Source organism: Cebus imitator, unplaced genomic scaffold (genome assembly GCF_001604975.1).
Source record: "Cebus imitator isolate Cc_AM_T3 unplaced genomic scaffold, Cebus_imitator-1.0 Scaffold310, whole genome shotgun sequence".
NCBI classification, from domain to species: Eukaryota; Metazoa; Chordata; class Mammalia; order Primates; family Cebidae; genus Cebus; species Cebus imitator.
Window position 1 is genome coordinate 873,735 of NW_016107625.1, and position 20,367 is coordinate 894,101.

The 20,367-nt window shown below is 36.0% G+C and overlaps 1 protein-coding gene across 2 annotated transcripts in view; it reads right to left on the reverse strand.

Annotated features, from left to right (window-relative positions):
- Nucleotides 1–20,367, reverse strand: part of SVEP1 (sushi, von Willebrand factor type A, EGF and pentraxin domain containing 1) — a 210,982-nt gene that overhangs the window by 96,309 nt on the left and 94,306 nt on the right. For both annotated transcript variants that reach the window (XM_037729541.1, XM_017503374.2), the window contains exons 13-21: nt 19,757–19,878; nt 16,217–16,328; nt 12,175–12,339; nt 11,378–11,611; nt 9,151–9,312; nt 6,411–6,572; nt 2,026–2,187; nt 1,548–1,639; nt 328–424 (exon numbers count right to left, since the gene is read on the reverse strand). In XM_037729541.1, the coding sequence (XP_037585469.1) occupies nt 328–424; nt 1,548–1,639; nt 2,026–2,187; nt 6,411–6,572; nt 9,151–9,312; nt 11,378–11,611; nt 12,175–12,339; nt 16,217–16,328; nt 19,757–19,878 (1,308 nt within the window). The remainder of the gene's footprint in view (nt 1–327; nt 425–1,547; nt 1,640–2,025; nt 2,188–6,410; nt 6,573–9,150; nt 9,313–11,377; nt 11,612–12,174; nt 12,340–16,216; nt 16,329–19,756; nt 19,879–20,367) is intronic.

Below are 20,367 nucleotides of genomic sequence, written 5' to 3' on the forward strand. Positions count from 1 at the left end.
TTATAGTGGACAATCTGTTCTATGTTGAGTATTGTGCATATGATTTTTGACAGAATAAAACCTATTTCAATTTAATTTGTGGGTTATGATAAAGACTCACAGGGAAGATGAGTCTTTATTCTTATCGAAAATGGGTAAAGAAAACTGTTGGTTGTGAAGTATGTATAATTTTTTCACCTATTGTTTATCTTGTTCAACAAATTTTGGTGCATTTACGTGGTCTATTGTATTTTACAGGATATATTTAATGGACTAAAATTTGATACTGCAAGTCATAATTATTTCATATAAAATATATTAAAATCTACATTCCTTGGTGTTATTTACCTGTATATCCAAGTGGGCAGAGACAAACATAACCAAGCCCAAGTTGTTGGCAGGTTCCACCATTGTGGCAAGGGTTTAAGAAGCATTCATGGAAAACCTACCAATAGCATAAAAGAAATCAATCAGAGACAACGCACTCTATTTATTTCAAAGCAGTCCTGATTAGAGAGTCAGAAGGTTTACAGCATTAGACAGCTGGTTCCTGTTTCCAGGTAAGTTCACAAGCTAGCCGGTTGCTGCCTGAATAACACTGGTGCCTGTCAATAGGGGAGCAAATGATATTTATGGTATTCTTGGTTGATGATCTAGTAAACCTAAGGAGCATTTCTAAATGCTGGCTGCATGCTAGAATACAATTGATATTTTAAAAATGTACTAAGGTCAGGGCCTCAACCCAGATCAGCTAAATCAGAATCTCTGGGAGTGAACTCTGTACATTACTGTGTTAAAAAGTTGGCCAGGATTCTTTTATGCCTCCATGTGATAGCCACTGCTTTAGAGGATCCTACAAATTCCTATGTCCACTAGGCTCAGTTGCAAATATAACTTATAAAGTCCTAACAAGTCATTATGTTTGGACTAGGCTGTAGGAAGTTGAAATCAGAAATGTAATCCCATTATCCATAAAACTACCAAAAAGCAAGGAATTCATGACATTGGGCAGAGTGTTAGAGTAATGACTGAATCTGTTAAAGTAATCAAGGTTTAACAACTACTCTTTAAAAAAATATAAAGCATTTGGTGTAGCTATATTCTTAATTTATGTTTCTTAATTTTAAAAACTCCTACTTTTTCCCAGTAAATCTTTTTTCTTTTCTTTTTTTGCTGGCAAAGAAATTTAAATAATTTTCATGAAAGCTGGGTAACTCTTCCTGCCAATTGGAAAAGGCCTTTGCTTAAACCAAATTCCCTTACTCAAATGATGGGTTGTGCTTGCGGTAAGTGTTTATAGTGAATCAAAAGGCTCCCTATATCTACTCATTCTTATTGCCAGGCATTGCTGGGAATAACTCTCATTTTTAATACTTAGAACATCTAATGCTGCATTTTGAGAATGTTCTAAACAGGAGTCACTGTAAATGTAATTATTCATTTATAAAATTCATACATTTTGATTATTTAAAGTTTCAATCCTGGTCCTTTTCCTATGTGTGACATGTAAAATGAAAAATTATTTTCCAAGCATTCCACAGAGAAAATTTTATACAAAATGAACTTGCCTGACTGCTGATTTCAGGCCTCTTTTTAATATGTCCAATAGAGGCAGGGGCCACCACACTTTCCTCTGCTGCTGAGAAAGTTGAACTAAAACCTAATCAATTAATAGAAAAACATGTCAGTGTGGTAGATATGCCAGTAAGTGGACTATATCTGAGTACTATGGTCAAGAATCTGGTTGTCAGAGTGGGTAAAACCATATATAATTTGTTTCACTTATATTTTAAAAAAGAAAACAGACGGATGGCATACATCATTACATCCTAGATTCTTAAAAAGAAATTTGGAAGTTTTCAAGTTCAGTGTTTCCAAAATAAGACTCTGTTCCATGGTCATCAAAAATACCTCAGAAGGACAACTTAACAAGTCCAGACACCCAAATCCACTGAAAATAGTAATTATCAGAACTGAAGCTACAACAGAGACAGGGAAGAGTAAGTGTTCAACACGGGATTATGTAAGAACTGAAGTTCATCTTACTTGAGCATTCTGTGATGGATCTGGAACCAGCAAATGGGGTAGTTCCATAAAAGGGACAGGCCAGACAGAAGGCCTTCCCTGCATGAGGTTGGTAATAGTCACGAGGACATGGGTGACAGGGCATTAATCCAGAACGTGAGAATTTTCCTTCTGGACAAGGAACTGTAGAGGTAAAAACAAATCATTTGTGTATATAAAGCAACCCTATATTTGAAAGAAGTGATTTAATCTTTGCTTATAAGAAACCTACTGAATAACCTATATAGACCCTTCCACATATTTTATACCCATACCATCTTATCACCCAGATAAATGTTTTGTTGGGTTTCCTTCCTGTCTTTAGTAACACACATTAATTTAGTAAAGCTTAGAACTGACCATATAATAATTGTATTCTGATTTTTCCACCTAACATGATATCACAAGTGTTTCCCAAATAGTTCCCCCAGATCGTTAAATAGATTTTAATAAAAGAAAACTGTTACATCTCATTGACAGACCATGATTGATCTAACATTTTTTCTACTATTGAATATTTAGATTGTTTTCATTTGTTTGCTATTATAAATAATACTGATGTAAATGTTTCACATAAATCTTTGTATTTAGCTCTGATTATTTCCTTGGGATAATAGTTGAAATTGTGTAGTTGAATTAGAATAGTTGGATTTGAGTAGTTGAATAGTTAGGTCTAAATATTTGAAAAGATTAAAGCCATTGATACATAATACCAAATCATTAAAAAAATAAATAGTTCCAATTTATACTCACATCAGCAGTGAATGAAATCACTGTTTTTACTGCATGCTCTTCAGCATTGGTATTAAATTTTTTTTTTTCCAATTTGAGGGTGAAAATGGAATTACAGTTATTTTAATTTGAACTTTGATGATAAATGAAGTTACTTTCTTTTACTTATTAGAAATTTTATTTCTCCTGAATAGTCTATTTATAAAGGATCTTTTATATTTGTTTTATATATTAAGAATATGAATCCTTTGACATAATTATTTTTGCCAGTTTGTGTTTTGCCTGTTAATTTTGTTTAACTGCTTTCATGAGCAAGTAATTATTACTCCTCATTTAATACTAAAATAATGTAAGGTAATATATTTACCTATGAAAGTACCTTTAGCAAAATTGGTAGTTTTATGATTAGTATTTTTATTTTATTTGCTATTTTCTAAGTAATATGAGTTGTAATTTGATTTTTTGACAAAATTATTTTTCAGAAGGATGGCTTGAATGTATAAATGTTTGGAATAAGTATTTATTTGTTTAAGCTTTTATTATTAATCTCTGTTTTTAATCATCTTATGGTCAGAGAATTTATATTGCATAATTGCTTTTTGAATTTTATTGAGATTTTTAAATTATATCTAAAGATAATTAAAAATAATAAATACTTCATTGAAAGTGTTATCACAGTAGAGTAAAAAGTATAATGTACGTTATTAATTCAGCCTTATCAGTCATGTACTATAAGTTCTCTGCACCCTTACTGATTGTCTACTTGATCTTTATAAATTCAAGGGCGTGGCAGGGCATGGAGGCTCATCCTTGTAATCCCAACACTTTGGGAAGCTATGGTGGGTGGATCACTTGAGGTCAGGAGTTCCAGACTAGCCTGGCCAAAATGGTGAAACGCCATCTCTACTAAAAGTATAAAAATTAGCCAGGTGTAGTGGTAGATGCCTGTATTCCTACCTACTTGAGAGGCTGAGGCAGGAGAATCACTTGAACCCAGAAGGCAGAGGTTGCAGTGAGATGAGATTGTGCCACTACACTCCAGCCTGGGTGACAGAGTGACTCTGTCTCAAAAAAAAAAAAAAAAATCAAGGACGGTATTAAAATCTTCCATGAAAATTTTATTTGCACAATTTCCCCTTGTGAGACATGTAGATTTTGTTATATTTTACTGCTGTTATATGATGACAAAGCTTTATTATGACTAACTTACACTGCTTGTGAATTTTGTAAAAATAACTCTTTTCTTCCTCATGTGATGCTATTTGGCTTTGAATTGAACTTTTTCATAAATTCATTTTACCACCCCTACTTGCTTATGTTTTTTTGTATTCATGTGTCTGGCAATCTTATTATTGTTAATCTTTCACTGTCATTTTGTGCTAGACAGTCTTTTTGTAAAGAACATTCATTTGAGAATTGTCATTTAACCAAATCTGAAATTCTCTTGCCAATAATGAGTGGAATATTAACCAAATAAAAAATGACCTCAAACATAAAACTAAGAAAGAAAGAGGGGGAGGGAGGGAATGAGAGGTTAAAAACTAAGAAAAAATATGTATAAGGGACCGTTTTATTACTTGTACACATTTAAGTTTAAAATAAAATGATGTTTATCCAGTACCACAGAAAAATGTCAACTTCTGTTATTCCTAATTCCCACTCATGACAAGCAGAATGTGGTTAAACTTATGCTAGAAATATTAAAAGAGTAGGACCAGAAATTTCTAGACTTTCTGGGAATTATAACTTCTTAATTACAATAATTTAGCATTAGACAAACCTCAAGGTTTATTTAAAAAGCTAAAAGAAAAAAATTGTCAAATATAAACTTGTTTCACTGTAAAAATCCTAGTTTCTTTTGCGGTTGGAGGAAGTGGGCAGGAAGAGAGACTTTTTTACTGTGGACTTTCTGCCAAAATTTGTTCTTACATTGACAAAGTAAAAGAGTCTCTAGCAGATCTATTTCACTCAGAATGTGAAGACTTGTGAGACTTTTAATTAAAAGATCCAAAGCTGGTATTATCCAACAGACATGGTTTATGAGTTTCAGTTAGGCCCTAGCTAAATTTTCTTCTCAACTCTTCAGAGAAACTATTAGATTGACGAATATTACTTGCCCAATGCCTCGGGTCTTATAGACTCATATCTACCTTGATTCTACTAGACTGAGATAATTTAAACAGATGGAATACATGTAACACCTATAATTCAGAGTGTGTTTTGCCTTCTTCCTTTTCTCCCTATGCACTTAACTTAAGGGGACTACAACTTACAAGATGCAATTCTGGAAACGCCCCTTCCTGCCTTGCACAATAACTTTTCCCAGCTCTTGTTTACTGGTAATCTGTCTCTAATTGGATGAAGTTAAGCATGGCTGGGGTGCCGTGAGGGTAGGAAGTATGACTGGATGTCCCTGTGTAGCTTGAGCGAAGTAGGGAATCAATAGGTTGCCTTCTTAAAAACATCAACCATTCAATATGGAAACAGATTCTTCATTTCTCATTTGCCATAGACCTTAGGTTTTTAAATAATACTGTAGAGCATGGGTAGGATACACAATTAGAAAAAAAAAAAATCTTTCAAGAATGTTTGTTCAGTTCCCAGTGAGGTAGGCTAACAACCAACCTTTTATGTTTAGTCCAGTTTTACTAACTGCAAATTACAGCAGTTGCAAGTTTTTGGAATTTCTGGAAGTAGGTTGACCTTGACTGTCAGTCCTAGCTTCACTGTCATTTTAAGTTTTCATCTTTTGTTTTTGTTTACATGTTCATGAGTATTTTGCTGGAAAATATCCCTGAGTAGGGATGTTAGTCAGAAATCCTTAAAAATTGGAACTCTGATCGTTTTATTTCTATTTAAACCAGCGGTTCTCAATGTGTGGACCCTGGAGTAGTACAATCAGCATTACTTGAAAACTAGTTATTAATAGAAATGCAAATTCTCAGATCCCTCTGCAGACCTGCTGAATAAAAGACCCTGGAGGAAGGTCTCCATGCTGACATTTGAGAACCAAAATGAGTGGCTCTCAAATTTTCCTAATCACTCCAACTAATCACCTTGGGAAAGGTAAAAAAGAAAACCAATGCCCAATCTCTACTCAGACAAGTTAAGTCAGAATCTCTGGGAGAGAAGATCAGGCTTCAGTGTTTTAAAAATACTCATGTAAATGTGAAGATGATTCTAATGTGCTACCCTAGTGAATAACCACTCATGAAAGTCCTCAACTCGTAGAAAATGAAATGTCATAATCCAAAGAATACAATATTTTTAGAGTTTCAAGAAACACTAGACAGAATTTCACTTTATAAAGGAAGGAATAAAGTTCCTAGTTTAGATGTATTTCTACCATATCACGAAGCCACATGTTTATTACGGTTTGAGGCCTGGGATTGAGTCTTATACTTCTTTTGTGTTCTTAACCCAGCCCAGTGTCTACACTGCAGGTATTTATACCTAAGTGTTGACTGGCTGAAAAAAGAAACCAAACAACAAAACCAAAAAACCTCTCTATGAAGAGACAGTTATTTCCATTCTGTTGATAGAGTAGATGTATGGTTTTGCTGAAAATATGCTACTCCTTCCTGCTTGGAAGCTAGTAGGTTTAAAGAAATATCAATGCCTAAGGTTTTGATAACCTCCACATGCAGAAATGTTCACGGCTCCTCTTTTCACAGTTGAGGTGTTTTCTGGACATGAGAGGCAGCTCCGGGAACCACATCTTGGCTGGTAAGTGCCCAGTGGACATGATTCACAAATCTCAAGTCCATTGAATGAGTAGGTGCCTTGTTTACACTGAGCTGAAAAGAAAAGGTAATATTATTATCAACAATGATATTAAGCTGCACAAAATTCATGCTGCGTGGGATAGGGTTTTCTGCATTTTAATTTAGGACAGAATGAGGGTCCCAGAGAGCTCTTTCTCCTGTTAGCTACGTATACACATATTGTGTCACACCATGCTTCTCTGTACTTAATTTTAGACTATTTCCATTTACTTCCATTATGACCTATTGCAGTGTTTGATGAATAGAACATGTTCAATAAATAGCTGTCGAATGAAGTTAGAAATATATAGCACAGAAGGGCAGTATGATAGGAACAAGTTGTACACTGGGAATTTGTTCATGTAGAAGTTCTCCATGTGTACAGTGTTATCCTTAGTGGCAGAAATAAAACCCAAAACCTGGCTAGAGCCTTATAAACTACTCTGACATTTTTGCTTTAAAAAAGAACTGGCTGCTGTAAATAAGAACTGGCTCTGCTACCTCCTCCTACCTAGAGATGTCATTTTATCCAAGGGCCAGTGGGGAGGAGAACATAAAAGTAGACATAGCTTCAGGCCCACAGACGTGACGCAACTTTCTAAAATTTATAAGGGTGATTTGCAGAAGAACAAGATTTAGGCCAGATGCCCTGACTCCCGGAGTATTGGCCTTTCTTTCTGCTTTTGACCTCCAAATGACTCTCATTTTCACCACTGCTAATATGTTTAGTGCATTTCCAATTACATAGCAGTGCTCTAGAGTTTGTATCAGTCATTAAGCACCCACACCTGCATTCAGAACTATGGCAAAGAAGCACACTTTTGAAATTCCTTAAACATGTCTTGCTGTAGCCTTAATTATGAGAGAAAATGCTTCCATCAGGAACGCTTATTGAGAAAAATAGTGAAAATATTTTGAAAATACTGAATATTTTAGTAGCAAGAATATGTGCATATGTGCCTGTAGTTATTCATTTCCAAGTAAAGGGAGAACTGATCTCATTATATCAGACACTATTCTCACAAAAAGCAATCCAATAACCGCGAAGTGTCATGAAACTTCTTTGCATTAATTAATGTGAGATTCAAGAAAAGAATCCAGGTGACAGATACAGTTTGGATGTATGTCTGTGCCCAAATCTCACGTTGAAATATAATCCCCAGTGTTGGAGGTGGGGCCTGGTGGGAGGTGACTGGATCACGAGGCCAGATTTCTCACGAACGGTTTAGCATCATACCTTTGGTACTGTTCTAGTGATAATGAGTTCTTGTGATACCTTGTTGTATAAAAGTATATGGCACTTCCCTGTCTCTGTTTTTACTTTTTTCTTTCTTTCTTTTTTTTTTTTTTGAGACAGGGTCTTGTTCTGACCCTCAGGCTGTAGTGCAGTGGTGCAGTCATAGCTCACTGTAGCTTCTACCTCCCAGCCTCAAGCAATCCTCCCACCTCAGCCTTCTGAGTAACTGGGACTACAGGTGCACATCACTACACCTGGCTAATTTTTGTAGAGATGGGATTTCACCATGTTGCCCAGGCTGGTCTTGAACTCCTTGGATGCCTGCCTCAGCCTCCCAAAGTGCTGGGATTACAGGTGTGAATCACAATGTGTTCCCCCTTCCACGTCCCTCTGCCTTGCTTTTACTTTCTCCATGTGACATGCCTGGTCCTAATTTGCCTTCTGTCATGATTGGAAGCTTCCTGAGGCCACCCTTAAAGCAGATGCTGCTATGCTTCCTGAATAGCCTAGTGACCCATGAGCCAATCAAACCTCTTTTCTTTATAAATTACTCAGTCTTAGATATTCCTTTATGGCAATGTAGGAATGGCCTAACACACCAGGCTAACTGATGACTATGGATTGGTGTTTGACTTAGAGAGAGCAATGGAATATTTCCAAAAGGAAAGACAAATGGAGTTTTTTTAAGTGAGAGAAACACTCAGGTAATATTTTATGTTTAACAGAAAGAAAGAATAAAAAGATAAAATTGCTTTCTGTAGTACTCTTATTTCATTTTATTTGCCATTTAGATTTCAGGACTGTGATGGGGCTTAGAACACCCTACCTCTAAGTATCATACCTTGGCATACTGAGTATTTCAAGCTGAAGGAAATTTGAGAAAACTATAGAAGCAGGAAAGTGTCTCTGAACTTCTATCTTTCTTTCCTTTAGGAGATCATAAAACCTAGAAATAAACCTGACCTTCCCCTGAAGCCGACTGTAAAATCTCAAGTGAGAAATCCCTATCCTATACTCAGAGGAAAAGAATATCCTTCTCCCTGAAGACACAGGGACACAGAGATGAATCTGAACAAACAAGACTTGCTGAGCTCCACCCAGCTTATTCCCACTAGATCATTCTTCTCCACAACTATCTTCTTCATTGACTTTAGCCTAAAAATATACAGGTTTCCCTGATTCATTTCTGAAGGCTCACATGTCACCTAAAACTTATGCTAAATAAATGTGTATGCTTTTCTCTTGCAAATCTACCTTTTGCATAGGGGCCTCAGATAACATCCTAGTTTGAGTGAAGAAAATAAATCTTTCTTTCCCCAGAGAAGGAAACAAAATTTGGGCTTCTTCTGGTTGAAAAGTCCACTAAATGTCTACCTTTACAATCAGAGATGTTTCTTGAATGGATATATTCCGTGTACATGCCAGAGGGACAAGGTTTGCACTCAAGTTGCCCTTCTTTATCTTGATAGGATCCGATCTGGCAGCTTTCACAGGTGAAATGTTCCAAAGAATAATAGGTTCCCAAAGGGCAATTGACTGTAGAAAAAGCAAACAGGGAACACTGAATAAACTACAACTATAGAACACACTGGACTCTTTTTTCCTAAGACATGAAAGTAGTAAAGCATGCTTCCAGGTGCTATTGTTTATGGATTAAATTATGCAGCCAGAGGTTTACTCACAAGGCAAACCTTTCAGAAATATATTCCCTAAGACCAACAGTAGGACATTCTTTTATTTTTTTAAAGAAAAAGCAAATTCTTATTAACAAAGCTTGGGGCTTATATAATGGGAGGGGGGTTAAAAGTGTGGGTTAAAGCTATGATAAACCAGATAATCAGGGGAAAAACAGTTAACAAAGAAAAAGCTGATGGACAAAGAGGAAAAAAACAGTTAGGTTCCTTTGAGGATTTCAGATACTACAAACATTTTCTTAGTTGTTTCTCTGAATGCTGCCCCTTTGAAACTGACTGCTAGTCAGTTAGCATCCTCCTTTTTTGGAGATTTGGTAGGTTTGAAGTAGCTCAGAAATTCTGCGGCCAAAATAGAGCATTACACTGAAAGGTTGCTACCAAAGTTAACATCGTTAATGGGGAAGACACTTGAAATTAGTACCTAGATAATTCTGAGATGTTAAAAAGTATGTAATAATTACCCATGTACTTGTTAACTTGCCGATTCCAAGACCCCACCTCCAAATGCATTAGTTCTAGGATAGGCCTGAGTCAAGTGCATATTACATGCATTTTATGTGATGTAAGACCACACTGAGAAATGAGAAACACGGGTCAACATGACTCCTTATTTTTACTCACAAGGTGGGGAGGAAACAAGTGCAGGCTTAGAACAATAATTTTAATGTTTGGGCTGAATTCATCACACTATGAAAAACCCAACTGATCTCTTGCACTAGCAATAATAACTGTGGAAGAAGGGCATAAGAGCCCACGTTTACAGAGAGATCAACATAAGACTCACGCCATTCGGTTCAGCTGAGTATACAAAGTTCCATTACAGATTTCCCTAACTATAAATGATGACTTCTTTGGGGAACAGCTGGAATTGATCCAGATTATGGCAGTCTAGAATAGGGGTTAAAAGTTAAGGAAGCTGGGAGTGAGGAGGGAGAATAGGGAGTGACTGTTTAATGGGCATAGAGTCACCTTTGAGGGTGATGAAAATATTTTGGGACTAGAGGTGATGGTTGCACAACACTGTGAATGTACCTCATGTCACTGAATTATACACTTTAAAATGATTAATTTTATGTATGTGAACTTTACCTCAATTAAAAAAAAAAGTTAAGACTGGTACTGGCTTCCTGGATGGGAATTTTTGCCGCACTACTTACTATATTTTATTTTTATTTTTGAGATAGTATCTCACTCTGTTGCCCAGGATACAGTGCAGTGGTGCCATCATAACTCACTGCAGCCTTGACTTCCTGGGCTCAAGTAATCCTCCCACCTTAGCCTCCTGAGTAGCTGGAACTACAGGCATGCGCCATCATGTCTGGCTAATTTTTTTTGGTATTTTTTGTAACCAAAACATGGGGTTTTGCCATGTTGCCCAGGTTGGTCTCAAACTCCTGGCTCAAGTGATCCTCCTGCCTTGGCCTCTCAAAGTGCTAGGATTACAGGCATGAGCTACCACACCCAGCCTCCACTTACTGTCTTAATGGGTAAGTCTTATGGGCAAATTCTTAGCCTCTGCTTCAGTTTTCTCATCTGTAAAATGTTCTTAATAATAATGGTACTTCGCAGAGGTGCTAAACAGGATTAAACATGAGAGGTGCTCAGCTGGAATGCAGAAATGGTCAAAAAATATTCATTATTATTATTGGAGCTGTTACCAAAAGCTGTGAAGTCTAAAGACCTCTAAATAAAAATCAGATTTGAGTCCCTCCCTGAACTAGATTTCTTGTCTTTACCCAACAGTAGTTCCTTAGACTCTTGAGACAAAATAGTAGTAATAACAACCACTCAATAATAGCAAAATATATATTTCATTTCAATATCCCTTTATAGTTGTAAAATGGCTACACTCATCTCATTTGACCTAAAATGCACTAAATATTTTTGATCACAGGGAATAGTCTTACCACACATACGCCCTCTCAGCACTGAGCCTGGTCTGCAGAATGGGGAAGCTTTTCTTGTTTCTAATGAATTGCTGTCAGCTGTAAGTATTTCTGATGCAAGCTGAAAGGAATACATGGGGTCTTTACTGAGGGTCCTTTTCAGTTTATTTGTGATAGTTTCCAATGTCTGAAGGAGTCGTAGCTGATTTTCCCATTCAAGGGTATCATTTCTTTCATCAGGTAATGGCACACTAGCTGAGATAAAAACAAAACAAAATAAAACACAACACAAACACATGGTGTTTCAGAAAGTCATTCATAATTTTTTTTTACCAAATAGAAATGGCATATTTAAAATCTTTTAGCACTAACAACTGATCTAGAGAAAAAAAAATTAAAAACTTTCAGGAAAAATTAATTCAAAATAAATTTAACCACTATTCACTGAACAACTAAGTACATGGATAAGACTAAAAACTACACAATTTGTTTTAATCCTTCTCTCAGATGCTGGATCTATATCACCTTTTTGGGGGAGTTTTATTATAACATAATATATTCCTGTAAATTCTTACATTTTAAATGCACACCCTAATCATGCCAAGATAAGAAGGAAGTAGGGTGCTTGTCACCGTGAGACCTACAAAATATTGATACTGATATCAAAAGATGACAAGGCTTAGTTAACTGTGCTTTCCTTAATTCTCAATTCCAGGATCATTTCCTAATAATGACAACAAATGGAAGATTTGAGAAGCATGTTTCCAACTAAGAATTTTCCACAATATTACTTTTTCAAATAGACAGTTTATCCTTACCTGTGATGTTAAAAATTAACTTAATTTTATAGTCAGATAATGGGGAACTTCTTTTAATCCGTGAAGATCTGGCATTGCCGATGCTTGTGGGTGTTTCTTGCACAGTGTCCAAGAAGTCATCATAAGAGTAATCCAGCCTATTAGCTGAGCCCCAGCCACCTGGTCCTAGATAGTTGGGACAGAGACACAAATGATCACACAGTTGTTTTTTCATCAGCATTTAGGTTCTAATGTTAAGCAACAAATGAAATTGCACTTGACAATTTCCTCAAATGCCTATAATATACTGCATACAGGGTTTGGTCTACAATGTCATATATATTGTAATTTTGGGTCACTTCATGTTTAATATAGACTACCAATGAATTACACTAAAAGAAGAAAGGAAAGTCCCTATGGAGCTACCAGGGCATTTATAACATTCTATCTTTGGGTAAATTGTTAATTATTTTAGCTTTAGAGGTAAATTTTAGGGGTTAATAAGAGCTGGGTGCAAAATTCTAATCAATTTCTATTTCCTTGCAAGGCTTTCTCCAGTCATTTTTTCTTTTTTTGTAAATTGGCCTTATAAACTATTAATATAAATAAACATATCTCCTCTTGTGAAGATTATTCAAGATACTTGCATCATATTTTAAAGACAAGGGTAGTTTTCAAAGGCAGCATATAAGTTAAATGAGACTATGCTACACCACACTGGAGGCAACAAGGATACGTGGAATTCTCTAGATGCCCTTGGTATCACTGTGATTAACTGCATGGGTTCAAATTGTGGCTTCTCGATGTATGCTGCTGTATAATCTTAGCCAAGTTACTTTCATCTGAGCCTCAGTTTCTTCATTTATAAATTGAGACAATGATTCTTACCTGATAGCTTTTTCTGTAGATTAAATGAGACAAAATATGTAAGCTGTCAAGCTCAGTATTTGACTCATTATAAAACTATATTAATATTATTCTGGTCATACTATCATTTTGTTATACACTTTAGAGAATAATTTATATTTATATAGGCCTTTCCACCTAAGCAAATTGTTTTCTGAAGTTTTTGGCTGTATTTATGCTTTTGGCAATTAAAATTAACTGGGATTAATGTGTCTTTTCACTTAAATCTTTTCTCCACAAGCATTAGGTAGCTGTTATAGAAAAAAATGAGCAAAGAGAAAAGTGTTAAAAATTACTATAATTCTACCACATAGAAATAACGACCATGGACATTTTAAGCAAGCTTTTTTCCCCACTATGAATGTATAAATATACACACATATATACATTTATGCATGCATACATACATACACACACACACACACACACACACACGGAATAAAAATAAATAACACACTTTTGACAAAACAAGATTATGCTATGTATACACTATTTAGTAATCTTTTTCAAATTTTATGGCATTGCAATGTGAAATGGCCACATAATATTCTCTTGTAAGGCACAGCACAAACAACCTGCAGTTCTATTTTTAGAGTTTTAGGTTATTTCAAATTTTTAGAACATCCTTGCACATACAATATTTAATCAAATCTAAGATACCATCAATTAGAAGACACATCCCATTTTTCAAACCTAAAGGAAAAATGTGCAACCCAAAATTTATAAAATTTGGTATATATTTGCACAATAGCATGATTTTTACCTTGAGAAATATTCTTAGAAATGAAATTTCTGGGTCTAAGTGCATGGGCATTTAAATTCCTGTAGATCTATATTGTCAAATGCTCTCCAATTTCCCCTTCCTATACAATGTATGAATATGATTTTTTTCCCCTACACACTTGCCAATTGTGGGTGTTATAATTCTTATTTGTTAATCTGACAGGTCAAAATTTGCATTTCACTTTAGTTTTTTGTTTTTTGTTTTTTTTCTTTTGAGATGAAGGTTTGTTTGTTTTGCCCAGGCTGGAGTACAATGGTGCAATCTCGGCTCACTGCAACATCTGCCTCCCGGGTTCAAGTGATTTTCCTGCCTCAGCCTCTGGAATAGCTGGGATTACAAGCATGTACAACCACGTCTGGCTAATTCTGAATTTTTAGTAGAAAAGGGGTTTCACCATGTTGGCCAAGTTGGTCTTGAACCCCTGACCTCAGGTGATCCACCCACCTTAACCTCCCAAAGTGCTGGGATTACAGGTATGAGCCACCGCACCCAACCTAGTTTTAATTTGAATTACTTGATTATTATGAAGTCAAATAGATTTTATTACATTTATTGGTTGTTTATTTTTCATACATTATGACCTGCCAAGGCATGGTTATAAATGTTACATGGATCTTGTGACTTTTGATTGGGAATACATTTGGGGAGGAATGCTTGCTTTTTAGGATCACATGTGTCACCTGTCCATGATTTTTTTCTTAAAAACTGCCATTTGGACCCTTATTAGATGACAAATATCACCCATTTCATAGCCTTGTGATGACAACTGACTCTCTCTAGATGTAACCTCATGCCCCCACAACCTACCCCAACAATCTGGGAGCAGAAACCTGGATTGTGTTTAACATAAGAGGCTTGATTATTCTAGATATGTTACTGACAACGCCACCTTACTTTTTCCTATCTAAAACCACAATTTCCATAATGTTCACTAAGGTGTTGTACATAATAGTAAAAAACTGAAAACAACCCAAAATCTACCAATAGGGAACTATTTCCATAAATTATGGTAAATTGATTGATGGGATAATATGTGGCTATTAAAATTGTATTGAAGTAGGATATTTAGTGAATAAAAATATCCTCAATACAATGTTAATTAAGAATCTGTGTTCAAAATATCATCACTATATACACAATAAACTGTTCTGTATACATAGTAATACGTATATATCATAGGTATATGGTATATATATACAGTATATATATAGTATGATGTGTATAAATGTGTATCTACATACATAGTTATAAATATATATGTATTAACAGACTTATTTCTGAGGTTGTGGATTATCTTAATTTCACTTTTTAAGCATTTTAAAATTCGATAATAAAACATAAATGAACAAATGATAATTAAAAAAATTTAAAATTAAAAGCAACAGTCAATATCACTCTTAATGCTAAATCACTAAAAGTATCTGAAACAGCAAAAACGTCTGCTATAATGGGAATTAATACTTACCATCTCATAACCTTCTAAGCATATGACTAGTACGTATTCATTTAAGGCTTAAAAAGATCATATATGGTGAGTTCTCTTATACACCCATTTTATAGGTGAGAAAACTGGGGCACAGAGTGTGTTGATAGCTTGTTCAAGATCACATGACTAGTAGATAGTGAAGCCAGGATTTTGACTTAAGTAGCTGATTGTAGAGTCCACATGTTTAACCACTATATTACTTTGATAACACTCTTATTATTATCTCTTTTTTTTTTGATACCAAGTCTTACTTTGTTGCCCAGGCTGGAGTGCAGTGGTACAATCATAGCTCACTGCAGCCTTGAACTCCTGGGCTCAAGGCATCCTCCCACCTCATCTCCGTAAGTAGCTGGGACTACAGGTGTGTGCCATCATGCCTGGCAAAAAAATAATCTTAATAAAAATGTTCAGAGTCTACATAGAGAAAACATCAAAATTCTACTTAAGGATATATTAGACTCGAATAAATGGAATCAACATATTTTTGGTGAGGAATCTGAATATTTTACATGTGTAACTATTTTATGTTAATGACTTCATTGTAACTTACATTGAATGCCATATAAAAATTGCTGTTACTACTTTATTACTATTCTCTTTTAGGATACAACAACATTTGAATTTTACCAGCATACGTGACTTAGTTTTCCTATTTTTTGTCATTTTTAAGGATTCTGGCAAATAATTTTAAATAATTTATTTGTTACTAAAATTTGATTCATCCTTAATGATCATTCAGCACATTACCAAATTATACAGCCATCCTAAAATACTTGATGAATAAATTAATAAAAGTTAACACTTCTAGTTCGCCTCACTTTTCGGGAATTATTTTCTTATTTTGCAGATTAGTCTTGCCAACTACTGATGCCACAGAATTTAATTACCAATTGCAAATCCATTTTCATAGTCGTAATTATATTCTAGGCAGTATTTTTTGGTCAGGTTCTCCTCCAGTCTGCAATCAATGTCCTCTGCATCACTGCAAAATGATGGGACCTGCAAGTAAAAAATGAAGAGGAGGACAAAACGTAAATCGCTTTTCTTCACGCCTTGAATAAATACTTTGCTCCCTCAGCCTTCACATCATCAGCAGGAGGGAAGGGAGGCCCCAGAGCTCTGCACATTCCTCAAAGGGTTTCTGACCCTCCTTCCCTTCCTCCCCTGCAGGCTCTAACTGTCTGTTGGTCACCAGTATTAGTCTCACACCTTTTATCTCTGTTTATGTCACTCACCATGAGAAGCCCAGGGCTCCTGGGATATCTCTTGTCACTAAACTTCACCCTATATGGCTCTTTGGAACCCTTTCTCTGACCCCATCTCACACTCCTCTTCCCCAGTCCCCCATGCCTTCCTCTGTGCCCTCTGAAGCTCAGTCAGTAATCAGCAAATCTGTTATTTTCTACCTTCTCTCTTTATGTTTTCTTCAACTTTATTCTAAAACCTTTCCAATTTCCTGGAACATTTCCCAGAAAATATTCTAGAAATACTAGAAATTCCAGAATCCTGGAATTGGGGGTGGGCTTGGAGGTGGAGGAAGGGCCTTCTCAGTCTTTATTGCTGTTTCCAGATCACATTCTCTCACATCTCCTTAAAGGCTCACAGCTCTGAAGCTCATGCCATCAGCTCTACCATTCACTGCCCCTTCTGGTGACAGTCACCTGCAGCATCTCCCCTCTGTGTCACTCCTTCATTCCAAAGACATTTGGTAACTGTCCCTGTTATAGTTTTTGGTGATTTCTATAGCCACCTAGCAAATCCTTCCCCCTCCTTGGACTCTCAGTACCTTTCCCTCTTCTCTCTCATAATCAAGCCTTATTCTGTCACTCACTCCTCCCATAGTCATACCCTCAGACCTTGTCATTATCAGAAGCTGCAGCTTCTCCTCAGGAATCTAACAGTTCCTTGACTTCATCAGAATGTATAATCCGTGGACCCTAGTGCCTCTCCTTTAGCCCCTCATGTCTGCATGTCCTTGTTTACCCATCTAAGATTCCATGGTCCATCACCCTGAAATGTCTCCTCCTTTGGATGTCTCTTCGTCAATTTGTTTGCCTGGACAACACTTACCCTTGGTTAAATTAATCATTCTGCTTTCCCACACCTGTACTACATGGTCAACTAGGGCTTGAGAGAAAACGTAGCCCTGCTGGCTGCCAATCTTACTATACTTCTTTAGCAGACTTATTCATGCTTTCTGAGAAAATTATTTTACATCATCTTCTCTCTTCTTAAGTCTCCAACAGCTCCTCCCCATTCCTACTCTCTGATGATTATCTTTGTACACTGATCAAAACTGAACTCAGAAAAGAGGCTTTGTTCACACACTTCCATCCCCATGAGTACCTAGTACCTGGATCTGTGCCCTTGTATGTCTGCCTACTTGGCTCTTCTCTTAATCCCACAATCTACCTCCAATGTATCAGCAGGTCCTAATGAATCTACTTTCAGGAGATAGAAAGAAATCCATTCACTTCTCCCCACCTCCAGTGCCACCCAAGCCACCATCGTCTCTTGCTTTCATTTCCTATGTGGTCTTCTTACTCTCTCCTACCATCCTCTGCTTCTCCTAGAGCCCAAAGTCATCAGTAAGTTGGTCCCCTCAAATGGCTTTACATCTCAATTAGAGTAAAAGGCAAAGATTTACAGTGACTTTCAAGACTCTCCACAGCCTGATTTCTCTTCTTACCCCTGCCTCCTCTTCCACATGTGATCTGTTTGACCATCTGTCACTCAGCCCGTCACCCTCTCTACCTTTGCCACTCTTAGGTCTTTACAGTGGTTCAAACTCCGAAACACACTCCCACCTCAGGGCCTTTGCACTTGCTGCTCCCTCTGCCTGGAACACTCTTCCCCTAGACATGCTCATGGTTCATGTTCGCTGCCTCACTCTTTCAGGTCTCTTCTCAAACAGGAACCTTGCTAGTGAGGCCTTCCTATCTTCTGCTTTATGTTATCCCACAGCATATACCATCTGACATGCTACATATTTCCTTGTAATTTGTTTATTGTTAGTCTATTAATTAACATGTAAATTCTATGAGCACAGGGAGTTTTGTCTGTTTATTCAGATCTAAATCCCTAGTGTCTAGGATAGGATATACTCATCAAATATTTATTCAATGAATAAATAAGCATTTAATAGCATATTCTGATCCTTTATAGCATCTTTAACTTACTAAAATTTAGTGTCTGATAGACACTGAGTCTAACAAACACAAAGGTCCCTTCCACACAAGTTTTTTTTACTTGGTTTCTATTTAATATTTAAGGACTTCTTCACCACTTTGAGGTGGTGAAGGAGTATAATTAGTATGAATGTATTGTTGCCTTTCAAGTATAGGTCTATAGTACAGAGGCCTAATGAGTGTAATATTTTCTAGGTTTGCTAGCAATAGTGACAACATTATTTTTCTTTTTGGAATTTGGTTTTATTGAATAGATTTAAATATAATGTTTTTAACAAGTGTTTTTGAGTGGACATTAGTTAATATGTTTGGTGTACTTGTAACGTGCTTGGCATGCAGTAAGCAGCATGATAAAATGTTAGCAAATAGATAAAGTGCTGCCCAGTCTGCTAGGCATACAAATATGTATATAGCATGGTTCTTGTCTTGAAGATGTTCAATATAGGTATATGTATTGCTCTGCTTTGTTTTGTTCTCTTTTTTTTTTCTTTCTTTCTTTTTTTTTTTTTTTTTTTTTTTTTTTTTTTTTTTTTTTTTTTTTTTTTTTTTTTTTGAGACAGAGTCTCACTCTGTTGCCAGGGCTGGGACTGCAGTGGCATGATCTCGGCTCACTGCAACCTCCATCTCTCAGGTTCAAGCAATTCTCCTATCTCAGCCTCCCGAGTAGCTGGGATTAAAGGCATGTGCCACCATGCCCAGCTACTTTTTTTGTATTTTTAGTAGAGATGGGGTTTCACCAGGTTGGCCAGGCTGGTCCCGAACTCCTTACCTCAAGTGATCTGCCCACCTCAGCCTCCCAAAGCGCTGGGATTACAGGCATGAGCCACTGTGACCTGCCCTCTATTTTCCTAAAATTGTTGTAAGAGTCCTTTCTAAACAAAAATGCATCTTTTAAATCTTCCTTTTAAATGTTTAATTATCTTCTTATCACAAACAAAATACCAATTCCAACGTTAAGTATTTTTGTCAGACTTTAAATCTCAAACCATGCAGACCTTAAGTTTCTTTCACTTTCTAAGGATATTTTTAAAGATTCAAAAGCATTTTCACGCATATTTACTTCTAACTCATTCTGGAAGTTCAAAATCTATGGATAATTTTAAGTATTAGGTACATGTCTAGATCACAAAGAAGAGGGAGACAGGGAAATTTCAGTTGTAAACGACTCAGAAAGGCCATGAAAACCTTAATAACATCCTTTACAAAATGGCAAACAATAAAGGACTACTATTGACGTACCATTTTTCCCAGGGTAGTCTCGAATGCCTCAGAGAACTTCTTCAACAGATCTCTGTCATCACAACGAGCTGCTTTGTAGAACATCTCAAAGGGCTTGAACCCGTGGTTTGCAAAACGTTTTTCTGGAAAATGTTGGACCAAACAGCTTCAGTTGGTTAGTGTTTTTAAAACAAAGATTTGACTTTCTATAAAATAATTGAAACAATGTCTTAATTCTAACACGATTTGTGAGATAGTTATAAAAACAAGAGATGACAGTTAAGGAAGTTTCTAGGCATTAACTTATCATAATAAATCAAACACCAGGCAGCACTGGACTCAGTTATCCAGTGAAGAGTTTGCTTTTGATGTATTATTCTTTATTTTTTACTCATACTAAGAAGTGAGTATTTAAAGGAAGAAGACATATAAAAATTGTTTTCATTATATTCCTGGGAATTTTTGAAAAATCCTGGCTGCCTCAAAGTTATTATATCTTATATAAGCTTATAGTATACAGATGATATTTTCAAAAAATAGACATTGAAACATTTCTAAATATTATTTTTGTGCAGTCATGTTCCTTGAAAGTGTAATTGTTATAAAGACAAATTTCTCCCTGGACCAAAAGC